The following is a 12,825-nucleotide window of genomic DNA, read 5'->3' on the forward strand; positions in this document are numbered from 1 at the left end:
TCGAACATATCAAGGTTGGTTAATATAGAGGACTGCAGATTGTATGGAATGAAGAGTCATGACTGCCACGTGTTTATGCAAACACTCATCCCATTAGCTTTTCGTGATTTGTTGCCAAAGGGAATATGGGATGCACTCACGGAGATCAGTCATTTCTTCAGAGATATATGCTCCAGCAAGTTGAATGTTGATCACATTGAGAGACTTCAAACGAATATCGTCGAGACACTATGCAAACTTGAGATGATATTCCCTCCATCATTTTTGACTCAATGGAGCATCTCCCTATTCATCTACCGTTCGAGGCAAAAGCTGGAGGACCGGTCCAATATAGATGGATGTACCCATTCCAACGGTTAGATATTACAGTTGCAATGTAATTCATATATAAAAGTATTTTATATGTTTTTCTTAATTGAAAATACTTGATTAATATTTCAATGCAGGTACTTGTTTAATCTCAAGAAAAAGGTTAAGAACAAGGCGCATGTTGAGGCTTTGATATGTGTGGCCTATATTGTTGAGGAGATCTCAACATTTATCTCGTACTATTTCGAACCTCATCTGAGAACGAGAATCAATCGTGTTCCACGGCATGATGATGGCGGTGAAGTGCCTTTCAATGGGAACTTGTCAATATTCTCCAATACTGGACGACCCACACCTAAAAATGCCGTAAGAGGAAGATATTTGTCGGAAATAGAGTTCAAACAAGCACACAACTATGTTCTATTTAACTATGATGAGCTGAGACCTTTTATTCAGTAAGTTTATACTAATTAAACTTTGTTAGTAATATACTGTTAATTATATATTGTAATATCATACACTCATTATCACTTGCAGGCAACATCGTCAATATTTGCTCTCCAATAACTCACAGCTGACCGAATCCCAGATCTTTCAATTACAAGATGAGCAGTTTGCCACGTGGTTCAGAACACATGTAAGCATTATCACAAACTTATTCTAACTTGCAAAATTACTATACGTATGCATGTCATTACGAGATTCTCGTTCATTTACTGTTTATTGATGTACATTACATACAAGGTTTATCAAATGGGAAGGAGTGCACCTAAGTCATTGTCTTCACTAAGCCTGGGGCCTGAAAGAAAATGTAAGTGCTACAACGAGTTTTTTGTCAATGGATATGTTTTCCATACTGAAGAATACGGGCAAGGAAGAAAGACATATAACAGCGGTGTTTGTGTTAAGGGATCCACTAGTAGTGAGTTAGAAGTTGACTACTATGGTAGATTAGAAAACAATATCATAACGAGCAGAATATAGTATTTTTATTCAAATGCTATTGGTATGACACGACTGACAGGGGAATCAGAGTTAATCCGCACTATGGTCTGGTCGAAATCAACTCAAAAGCTAGACTCCGCAACATAAACGATGTCTTTGTTTTCGCAAAGCAATGTCAACAAGTTTATTACACATACACCCCTTCATTTAGAAAGGATCGATCAAGAGTGGATTGGTTGTCCATTTTAAAAACGAAACCTCGGGGTCGTGTCGAGGTTGTTCAAGATGAGAAAGAAGACACAAGTGTGCGAGATGAAGTCTTTCAAGTTAGTGAGGTGGTTGAACCATATCGATTTGCTCCTTCGATTGAATTGGAAGAAAATTCAAATTTTCATGTTTTCGATAATAGTCTTGTTGCTGTTGACGTAGAGGAGTTGAATTTTGTTTTGAGCTCTAGCGGACAACCAAATATCGATGAAGAAGATGATATTCATATTGAAGATTGCGATGAAGGTGATGAAAATTCAATTGATGACGAAGAAGAAGAAAATTCTGACTAACTACCAAAATGAAGCCCTATGTAAAACCCTTTTTTTCATGTAATTTAGATTATGGATGATATATTTTGAAACACAAAATATTTATTACTTGAAATAATTAGTTGAAATACCACAATTACGAAATAATTACTTGAAATAATTATTGATCATGGATGATATATTTTGTAACACGAAATAATTACTTGAAATGCCACCACATCAACGACGGCAACACTGACAGACTTAAGTCCGTCGACATTTCACAAAGAGTTAGAAAATAATTACTTGAAATGCCACCACATCACCGACGGCCACCCCAATGACCTTAAGTCCGTCGGCATTTTACAGAGAGTTTGAAAATAATTACTTAAAATGCCATCACATCACCGATGGCCTTAAGTCCGTCGGCATTTCACAGAGAGTTCAAAAATAATTACTTGAAATGCCACCACATCACCGACGGCCACCCCGACGGTCTTAAGTCCGTCGGCATTTTACAAAGAGTTTGAAAATAATTACTTGAAATGCCACCACATCACCGACGGCTACACCGACACATTTATATCCGTCGGTACGTTGTCGGCGGGTCAATTTTACCGACAAACTTACTGACGGACCGCGCGAATTTCAAAGGGTTGTGCATTAAATGCACCTCTGACCGCGTCATGTTGCCGACGGAATTACCGACGGACCACGAAAAATATGGAGGGTCATTAAAAATTTTGGTGCGAAATCCAAAAATTACCGACGGCTTTTTGATACTTCACCGATGGAATAAATTAAAATAATAATTAATTTTATATCCGTCTGTGAATCCGTTGGGAAAAGTGCCATATAAGTTCAAGTGACCGCCCGTTCAGTTCATTTTTTCTTCTCCTTCGTTTCTCACCTTAAGATTTTGATTTTTTTCCTCTCCATTCTTCAAAGCTTTGACCTCCAATCTCTAGCAAGTTTTCTTCATCATCTTCATCAGTTTCAAAGGTTAGTGTTTCCTCTATTTCATTTTACTTTAATGGTTTTTTTTTGCTATTTGTTTTGTTATTTTTTTTTGTTTTGGTGTATTTTTTGTAATGTAGATAAAGTCTATAATTTTTTTTGCATAATTCATTGCTAAAGTCTATAGTTTTTGTTTTTTGAATTTATTGAATATTTTTTATTATTGTATTGACATAATTATTATTAGTTAATTTGTTGAATATTTATTGTTAATGTTGAATTTACCATAGAATTAGTAATTGAATATGTTGGAATAATTATTAATTTTACTGTATTATTGCATGATTTGTGTTTAAATATTTCCATTTATTTTGATTGTTATTCTAGAGTTTTTTTTTTTAATTTATTGTTTTGTTGTATTGGCATAATTATTGAATAATTTGTTGAATTGTAATTCTTGATGTTGAATTTACCTTAGAATTAGTAATTGAATATGTTTGAATAATTATTAGTTTTACTCTATTATTGCATGGTTTGTGTTTAATTTTTTTCATTTATTTTGATTGTTATTCTAGAGTTTTTTTTTAATTTATTGTTTTGTTGTATTGACATAATTATTGAATAATTACTTGAATTGTAATTCTTAATGTTGAATTTACCTTAGGATTAGTAATTGAATATGTTGGAATAATTAGTATAGATTGGGTAAATTGGTTGTGGCTATTGTTAATATGTGTAGGTTTGTGGATTTGGGTAGTATCCGGTATAGGAGAGGTGCTGTCGAATTTTTTTTTACATTTAAATTTAATTATATAATTATTTGTATCAAATTGTGTAGATGCGTAGAACAAAAACCAGAGCTAGTCGCTCAAGTGCGGTCGCAGCTAGTTCGTCTAGCAGCGAGGATGATATTTCCTTAGATGCCGCTCAAAAAGAGGCACCTACACCACCTGCGCCGTCAACCGATGCTGCCTCTTCCAGCGGTACTTCACAGTGCAGAGGCGGCGTGCCTTCACAGCGGAATCAATTTACCCGCAAGTACAAGGCACAGTGGAAGGACGACCTTTCAATGTAAGTTTGTTAAGGTTTTAGTTTTTTTAAAAAAAAAATTACAATATAATTTATGAAGTAATCACAATTGAATTTATTTAATTTATTTTCAGGTTCACAAACATTGAAGCCGCCCGAGTAATATCATCGGCGTTTAAATCGTTGATGGAGATTCCATTGTTTCAATGGAGTCAGATATCCAAGCATCCTGAATGGATGCCTAAAATCAATGTATGGTTTGGCAGATTTCAGGTTGGTGTTAATTTATAATTTTCAGCTTATTTCTAATAAATTATTAATATAATTGTAAATAAATTATTGTTTTTATTTAAACTTGTTTATTTATACACAACACAAATTCTGCTAGGACAGTGAGCATAACACTGTTGTGAGGAGGGTGTGGGAAAATCACACGGCAACTAGGTAAGATCGAAAACAATACAGGATTTTTTTTAGACAAAAATTTATGTTTCAAAATGTAATTTTTAGTTGCGTGAAGTAGGTTGCGTGATTTTTGGTGTGAAGCACAAAGAAAGGCAAAAAAAACCGCGAGGGATAGGGGTTTCCAAGGCTGGAACGATGTTGCGGTTTGGAGGGATTTCAAACCGATATACATCTCGGAAGATATATGGCCGTACTATCTTGAGCACGTGACGTCTGAGCGGTTCACACGACGCTCACAGTCAGGTGCTGGCAACCGGAATCGGCCAATTCATGGCGGGGTGACAACGCACACTGGCGGCTCCGTTCTGTTTACTGTACATGCGAAACGGATGGTAAGATTAATTTAAAAGAAATATATTGTTAAATTCAGTTGTTGTTAATATATCTTTTTTCATTATAGACTGTGTCTCTTGGACGTGAGCCAAGCCCAATGGAGCTGTTTGTGGAGACGCGCGTGCGGAGTCAAGATCGCCAGAAGAGGGCGCAACAGTTCGTTGATAACCGTGCTCAGCATTTCGTGGTATGTTTGTTCAACCATTTTATTTTGTAAGTTATTATGTAAGTTATTATGTTTATTGTATTGAATATGATGATTACTTTTTTTATTTATTTTCAGGAGACATATAATAATCGGTTGAGGGAGAGATACGGGGACGATACTTTGACCCATTCAGAATTCGATCTGGATTTGTGGATGGAGGTTGGCTCGTCAGGTGGACCCGATAAAAATCAGGTTTACGGGCTCTCTAACACTACGGCCGACAACTTGCGGTCGACCCGTAGTGTTTCAATTGTTGGGAGCTCCCAATCAATATCGAGCTCCTAATCTAAGGAGTTCGTGGCCTTGCAGCAACATACGGCTCAGTTCACCGAGAAATACGATAACCTAAAAGCGGAGTACGCACAACTCAAAGCGTCTCATGCACAACAAAAAGCGGAACAAAGAGCGGAGTCTGAGCAACTCAAAGCGTCTCAAGCACAACAAAAAACGGAGTATGAAGCGGCTCATGAACAACAAAAAGCGGCTTATGAACAGCTTTGCGAAATGATTATGAACATGGCAAGTAGTGGAACATATGCGCCTAATCTTTTTTGGCCGTATAACCACTAGCCTCCTCTAGGATCTCCTCCTCCTCCTCCAGCTTCACCTTTATATTAATTTGTAATCAACATTATTTACCTTTAAAACTTCATTTAATATTTTTCTTGAAACATATTCAGTTTGTAATAAATATTATTTAACTTTGTTTTTTTTTATGTTTAATATAAATTTTATTTGCATAATTGGTTTGTATTACAATTAATTTATATAGTTTTATATTATATATCCTAAATAATTTTTTAAAAACAAATTAAGAAAAAAAACAATTACCAAGGATTTTCCCGACGGATGAATTCGGTCGGTATTTTAAACACTCACCGACAGTCTTACCAACGGAATTAATCCGTCGGCATTTAACAGTAGCTTCCACCAGTACCGACGAATTTACAAACGGACATATTCGGTAGGTATTTCATACACTCACCGATGTAGTTCCCAACGGATAGTGGCCGTTGATAAATTACAATATCACCGACGGACTAAAAATCCGTCGGTATATTTCAAGCGGGAATCTTTTTTTTTTGGCGCGCAAATTCCATCTGTAAAACCATCGATAAATGGTTTTTATGTTGTTCCGACCGATATAGCGACAGAAGAGGGAATCACCGACGAAGGTAAAGCCGACGGACGTAATCCGTCGGTGAGGACATCGGTAAAAAAATCACCGACGAACTTCTAATCACACTCCGACGGAATTGTTCCGTCGGTAAAACTGTAAAATCTTGTAGTGGAACTCAGCTGCATACAACTATGAAAGAAAATAAACCTTAGTTTGAAGGCAATGAATGCACATAACAAAAATTTATCATATGATTGAATGTTGAATAATGCTGGTGTTTGAAGAGTTTTAATATTATGTCAACATATTGTATTAATCCGAATCAAATTTCAGTATTTAATTTGATGTATTTCATCTCATTTTTTAAACATAGCTACATGTTTATCTCTCTTTCTGTTTTTTTGTTTTCAAAAAGAAAACCTTTAAAATATTAAAAGATTAATAAATGAAATTTAAACTTGATTATCAAATTCAATTTAATAGTAATGTCATTAAAATGCAATGGTTATTGAAGAATATGATGCTAATAAAATTCAAATTTAATTAACAAATTCAATAAAAAAAAATCATAGATATAAGATCTAGTTTAAAGCTTTGTTTGAAGAAAAACAAACAAAAAAATAAATAACTTTAATCGGTCTCACCCTGATTTTAACAAAGTTATCCAGGTTTTATCAAGTTAATTTTTTAAGTGGTTCAAAATTAAACCCAGCTAGACTAGATTTCGGGTTAGTAAGTTATTAGTTTTAGTAGCTAAACTTGCTACAAAAAACTTAATGTTTATCTAATGATTTAGGTATTAATATATTCTAAAATACCTAAAAAATCAATTATTTTGAAAAATCACTTTCAAATATAATTAAAATACATTATTGTACACATTTTTAGAATATATATAACATAATAGTCACCTTGTTTAATCATCACAACAAAAGCATACATCAAGCAGGAATAAAATCATAATATAAAGTAAATAGACCACGAAACTAGTAGCAAATAAATAGAAGCCTGCTTATTCTTGATAATTTCCTCGATCACTTTGCCCCAGCAACTCCTTGATCAAGCGAAATTAAGTGGCGAATATCATATGGATAAGCATAGGAAGGGTCCAAAGCACTATAAGATCTCTCTGCATAGAAAATATTAAAAATCTCAGTTGGATGGAATGAATCCCAGAACATGTATTGGGTCCTATTCTGGCATGGAACTTTGTCCGGAATGCATTGACCAATGGCAGATGATGGACAGCACGCTGTATTATTGACCTTGAAATCTGAGAAACATAAGGACACATATTCAGCTGGTAAGGACACCCACATCACATCTTAAGTAGCCGAAATAAATAAAGAAGGAAAGAAATGCAACACGAGTAAAAGCCCCGATACCTACCAAGAACTGTAGAATCCTCCCCCATCTTATAGTTGTTTATATATATAATTTTTGCATCCGGCAAGTCATCATTGAGTTCATCAATGACTGGTAAGAGCTTGCTGTTGAAAAGCTGGGAAGCATTGTTCAAAAGCTCTACACAAGCAGATCCGTTCGTGCCATATGTGTCAATTGCACCTGGAACACAGCCTATTTTCCCTAGTCCGAATACCACTAGTTTCCTTGCTCCTAACTCGTACAAAGACTGAAGGGCCAACAGAAAGTTGATTAGGTAAAAAACGAAAAAGGAGAGAAGCAATTTCCCATTAAAGGGTCAGAAAGAAGAAGAATGTAGTGCTAACCCTTAGTTGCTGCGAGTATTGCTCAATAAGAAGTTGGGTGTACTTCTCCAAAGTATACTCATGGCTTGTTGGGAAGTACTGTGGCAAGAAATAGTTGTTGAGGTAGTCATTGTTGCCCATTCCAACCGAATATAGGCACTTGTTCAAGTTTCTTAGAGCTGACTCATTTCCCAACATGCCAATCAAATTCTGTACTGTTTTGTGGTGATTTTGTAACTGCATATTCATGCTTATACGTTCACCCTGCATCCACGAGGACGTCAATCATAATTAAGAACTATATATGGCGACTTGAAACATTGAACGTGCAATGTATAGTTATATATTTACCAACTCCTGTCCAGTTTCGTCACGAATTCCAGCTGCCCCAGATGCGTAATTCACACCATGAAGTATGTCTGCTTCCTTGGCAGCTGCAAATGGTGGTATGTAGCTGTGAAAGCCCAAGATTTCGGCTACAATTTAAAAGAGGTCCTATCAGAACGAAAATATTAACATATGAAAATATATATCCCCATATACTTCGTTTTAGATCAAAGTCTTCGGACCACAAATCACCAAGAAAAAACCACAGATGCATGTTTTACAGATACAGGTGACTGGAGATGTAATTAGCTGCTGAAAATTACGAGCATTTATTTAACCAGAAAAAGAAGAAAAGAAGAGCAATTTTGGTAACAAGAACGTTTTGTCATCGCGGGAAGTACCAATTACATCAACGATGGTGAGCCCATTGCAAAACCTTCCAGAGGGGCCATCAGGAAAATCAACGCCATACGGTGCATAATCAACTTTGGCGAGAGTCTGGAGCATGTTGTTGTTACCATTGTCGGCCAAAGAGTCTCCAAAAATGAAATAGCATGGCACCAGTGGATCTCCAGTAGCACAATGTTGCCACATTGAAAACACCATGAACAAAACAAGTACCATCCACTGTCGCTTCATCTCGTGTGCCAGCATTGTCATCGGGCTTGAAAATTGAAAAACAGAAGGGAAGATACACCCTTCAGGCTTCAGCAGTAATTAATGGCTCAATTTTAAGGGAAAAGGCGAGGAATGTTCAATGGTACTGTGAAACAAATGAAAGCCAAGAGAGGTTGGGTGTAGATATAGCCTGTAGCTACTCACTCGGATCCAAGCAAGTGTTTTGTAGTTAAAGAAGTAAGAAGGGATTGATAATTATGGATCAGCAGCCCCTGACGTAGATTTTTGTGTTTCTAGTACAGTGATGGCCATCTCTTTTTATCATTATTGTACTTTTTATTTATAGAAAAATATTGACTTGTTCAGAAAAGTTTTTGCGACCAGCTTTCTTTAAAATGACCAAACATTGAAAAGTAGTTCTGAAAAAGCATTTCGCTTGAAAGCAGAAAACAACAAGAATAAATAATACATAATGTTATCACTATTCAAAAATTTTAATTCAAGATTTTATAATTAAATATTTTTTTTTAAATAGTGTATTTTTTAAAAATATTTACAGTTCATTAAATAAATCTAAAAATCAATGTTAATAAATTAAAAACTCTAAAATTAAAAAATAAAATAAAACTAGCTCGAAAAATAACTTTGGCCCACAAATATATTGGCAAAAAAAATACCCTTACTATTTTTAAAATTAATATGTTAAAATATATGAAAATATTAATTTAATATAAAATAATTTAAAATAATATTTTTGAAACACGAGCCTCAACTATCTAGAATTGAATGAAGAGTATTTCCATCCCATTAAAGGAATCTCAATGAGCTCAAACATAGCAATCCAATAATTTTGAGCATGCTCTCGTAGATTAATCCATGGAAAAAACACCAGGCTTTCATACTACTTTTCTTTATTATGGATAAATGATTCCATAGATTTCACCTTCCAGCCTCAGATTTTGAAGCATGCGTAGAAGTTACTACACGTGTATTTTTATGGTTTTGAAGCTTTTAATGTTCAAAATAAAATAATAAATAAAAATATTATTTTAATTTATTTTTAATTAAAAAAAAACACTTTTTCAAAAGCTAAGAGAACATCCTGTGAAAGTGCTTGGCATTTTCAATTGGATTTGAACCGCTGTAAAAAAAAAGAACGTCGCTAATTTTCGTTTCTAAATCACGTTTTTCTGATGGTGAGTGGATGAAAGACAGGAGGGAGTCCTGTCTTGTCTGTCCTCTGCATGGGCAAAGGATCTGACCCCTCCTTTCTCCGTCTCCACTCGAGGGGATAAGGTGAAAGGAAGACACAAATCTGGTTTGTTGCTAACTTGCTATGTTCACCTAACGTTCTGACATCTACCAAGAACACGAAAACTAACATTCTAACATCAACATATTGCATCAAAACAAGGTGGTCCTCTCGATATTATGAAGATCTGTCGTTTTTCTTCATAAAGAGATCTGATTAAAGTGGCCGATTGCTCCCTTTTACCCTACATACAGACGTGGAGAGTGTTTGGTAGTATGATTACGGGTACTTTTTAAATAATTTTTCATGTCAAAATACATGTCAATGATGTTTTTTAAATTTTTAAAAATTATTTTTAAGATAAATACATCAAAAAAAATCTAAAATATATAAACTATATTAAATTTTTTTAAAACAAAAATTAAACTTTTTAAAAACACAGCAACAATCATGTTTTTAAATATAGCCTTAATGAAGGTGGTCCTTGGTATGTTTGGATTGAAGTGCAATATAACCCACACAAAATTCACACATTTCAGCCTAGGCCCATCGCTTCGCTGCCTCAAAAGTCTCACTATTCTTTCACTTGCCAGTTGCCACCGTTGAGGCACGCGCTGCCTGGTGCGGCCTATCATGGCATCCTTTCCCGTCCAACGGACACATGTCCGCCAGAGTTGCTGCTTCCCAGTTGCCACCGTTGAGGCACGCGCTGCCTGGTGCGGCCTATCATGGCATCCTTTCCGCGTCCAACGGACACATGTCCGCCAGAGTTGCTGCTTCCTGCAGGCCAGGAATTATTTTTAAAATAATATTTATTATTTTTTAAGGGTTAATAACTAACGTATATGTTTTTAATTTATTAATTTTAAATTAACCTATTCAAAAGAAAATTAGTTTTGCACTTTTATATTGCATGTACCAGAAAAAAATACTTTCATTATGAATTTGTAGTATAAATTTCTTACTTTTTTTATTTTTCTTTTAAAATATTATTTGGATTAAAAAATATCTAAAAAACAAGTAAAGAAAAATAACATCTTATAGAAATTAAATGAATATAAAAAACATGAGGATAATGTACAAACACTTTATACATATACTCACTTATCAACGTCATACATGTACCAAACTTAATCAAAACCTTACATTTTGACCAATAAATCTCAGCTAAACAAAACCAATGAAAATTATTTATATATATGAACTTTATTGATATCATATCATATCATATTTAATATAATATAATTGAAAATGCCTTAATCTTGGTATCATATCCCAATATATGAAAAAGTCATCCCAATTCTCTAGTGTTAAATTATAAGATTGTAAAAAAAAAAAAAAAACAAAGAGATAAAAAATATAGGGTTTTGATGAAATTTGATATGAATCTATATAATAATTAAATTACATTATTTCTTATTGAGTGTGGAATCACTTTTCATTCTTATTTTTTACTATTACATTTTACACCTTAATATTTCATATTAAGGTGTAAAATGCAAAGTTTAAAATTTCACAATATATTTTTGACTCATAAAGTTTTACTGGCAAAGAAAACTCAATTGGAGAAAGAAAAATTAAAATTGAATGTTTAAGGATATAATTAGATTTTGTTAAAGGGTCTAATTGAATATATGAATGGTTTAATTGTAAAAAAAATTAATTCTAACAACAGAATGATGAATCCACTGTAATCTAAATATTTATTTTTACTTTGTGGTTTCTTTAAATAAGGTACTTGTTATGCTATTATTGATTTTATATTTGTTTTATGTATTTATATTCTATTATTTTATGCAACATGTATATGGACTAGATATGGACCGATATATAATTAATATGGTGCTCGCTAATCGTGGTGAAGTTTAGAGAAGTTTGATTTATAGGAGTTGTAATTAGTTGTAGTTGTGGAAGCTATAGATAGCTTAAGGAGCAATTATAATGTATCTTATTCATTTCTAATTAATAGGTTTTCTCATATTTGATGTGTTAAGGTGTTTCCATATTTTTAGATAAATAAAATATATGGTATGTTTTATTTTTTTAGCATGCATTTTAGATTTAATAATTAATTTAATGAATTCATAAGAATTTGACAAATATTTCAATAACTTATAAAATTTTAATTCATGAGAATTAATGATCAATATTCTGGTATAAATGATAGACCTATAAATAAGTTGGTATTTAAATATTAGGAGTTGACTATAAAATTTTTAAAATTATTCTAAATATTCACCAATTTTAATTGAAAGTTTTTCTCGTCACAACACATGAGTTGTTGAAAATTCTGTCAAGATAGGTGAACCCTGTTAGAGCACCTGCATGGATCATTTTCATAAGAATTCATTTGGGTACATGAATCCATAATATATTTGAAATGCTAGATTTATTCACACAAATAAATCTCCATCCTAAGCAATAGGCAAACCACTAATTAGGAACTCATTAAAATCTTTAAACAACATTTAAACCACACAATCTAGCTTACCTCAAGTAGGGTGCACTAAAAATACTAATACCCTCCCTAGCCACAATCAGTCTCATACCCTTTGAATTTTTTATAAGACCAGTACACCCGGGTTTCTTAGCAACCCTGAACCAAATAACTAGGTGGTGATTCCCTCCACCCCTAACGTCAAGCATCCACGTGCGACAAGAAGTATAAGAAAGACACCACTAAAATAGTTATTCTTCGATAAGTCAAGACAGTCCAATGAAGAACCAAAAGTATGAAAATTCTCCCACACACAAGCACACAATATTCGACAATAATAATGTATATCAATCTTCTTAATTTGAATTGTAAAACTTATAAAAAAAAAGTATTTATAGTGATGAAAAAGACTCATTCCTAATAGACTGATATTAGGCTCAATTTAAATAAAGGCCAGAGTATATATATAAAAAAACTCAAGTCTGAAATAGAAAACTCTAATACCACATATAATGAACTAAAATAAACCCTAAACAAATCAGTCATAACATATATAATGTTTAGCTAACTTTTAGGTATTTTAAAAACAAAAGAAAAT

At 33.5% G+C, this 12,825-nt stretch overlaps 1 protein-coding gene across 1 annotated transcript; it reads right to left on the reverse strand.

The window, feature by feature from the left end:
* Nucleotides 1-6,753: 6,753 nt before the first annotated feature.
* Nucleotides 6,754-8,826, reverse strand: LOC133703294 (GDSL esterase/lipase At5g45670-like). The gene is made up of 5 exons (XM_062127757.1): nucleotides 8,322-8,826; nucleotides 7,945-8,069; nucleotides 7,615-7,857; nucleotides 7,274-7,517; nucleotides 6,754-7,157 (listed from the first exon to the last, which is right to left on the reverse strand). Exons 1-5 carry the CDS (start codon nucleotides 8,578-8,580, stop codon nucleotides 6,919-6,921), a joined length of 1,110 nt encoding a protein of 369 aa, XP_061983741.1. The 5' UTR covers nucleotides 8,581-8,826; the 3' UTR covers nucleotides 6,754-6,918.
* Nucleotides 8,827-12,825: the final 3,999 nt, after the last annotated feature.

The sequence above is a fragment of the Populus nigra genome, chromosome 9 (genome assembly GCF_951802175.1).
Source record: "Populus nigra chromosome 9, ddPopNigr1.1, whole genome shotgun sequence".
NCBI lineage: Eukaryota > Viridiplantae > Streptophyta > Magnoliopsida > Malpighiales > Salicaceae > Populus > Populus nigra.

Coding starts and splice junctions, on each gene's coding strand:
- LOC133703294 (XM_062127757.1), bottom strand. CDS start 8,580: ATGACAATGCTGGCACACGAGATGAAGCGACAGTGGATGGTACTTGTT. Junction 8,070..8,321: donor CACCATCGTTGATGTAATTG/GTACTTCCCGCG, acceptor TTTAAATTGTAG/CCGAAATCTTGGGCTTTCAC. Junction 7,158..7,273: donor GGAGGATTCTACAGTTCTTG/GTAGGTATCGGG, acceptor TATGTTTCTCAG/ATTTCAAGGTCAATAATACA.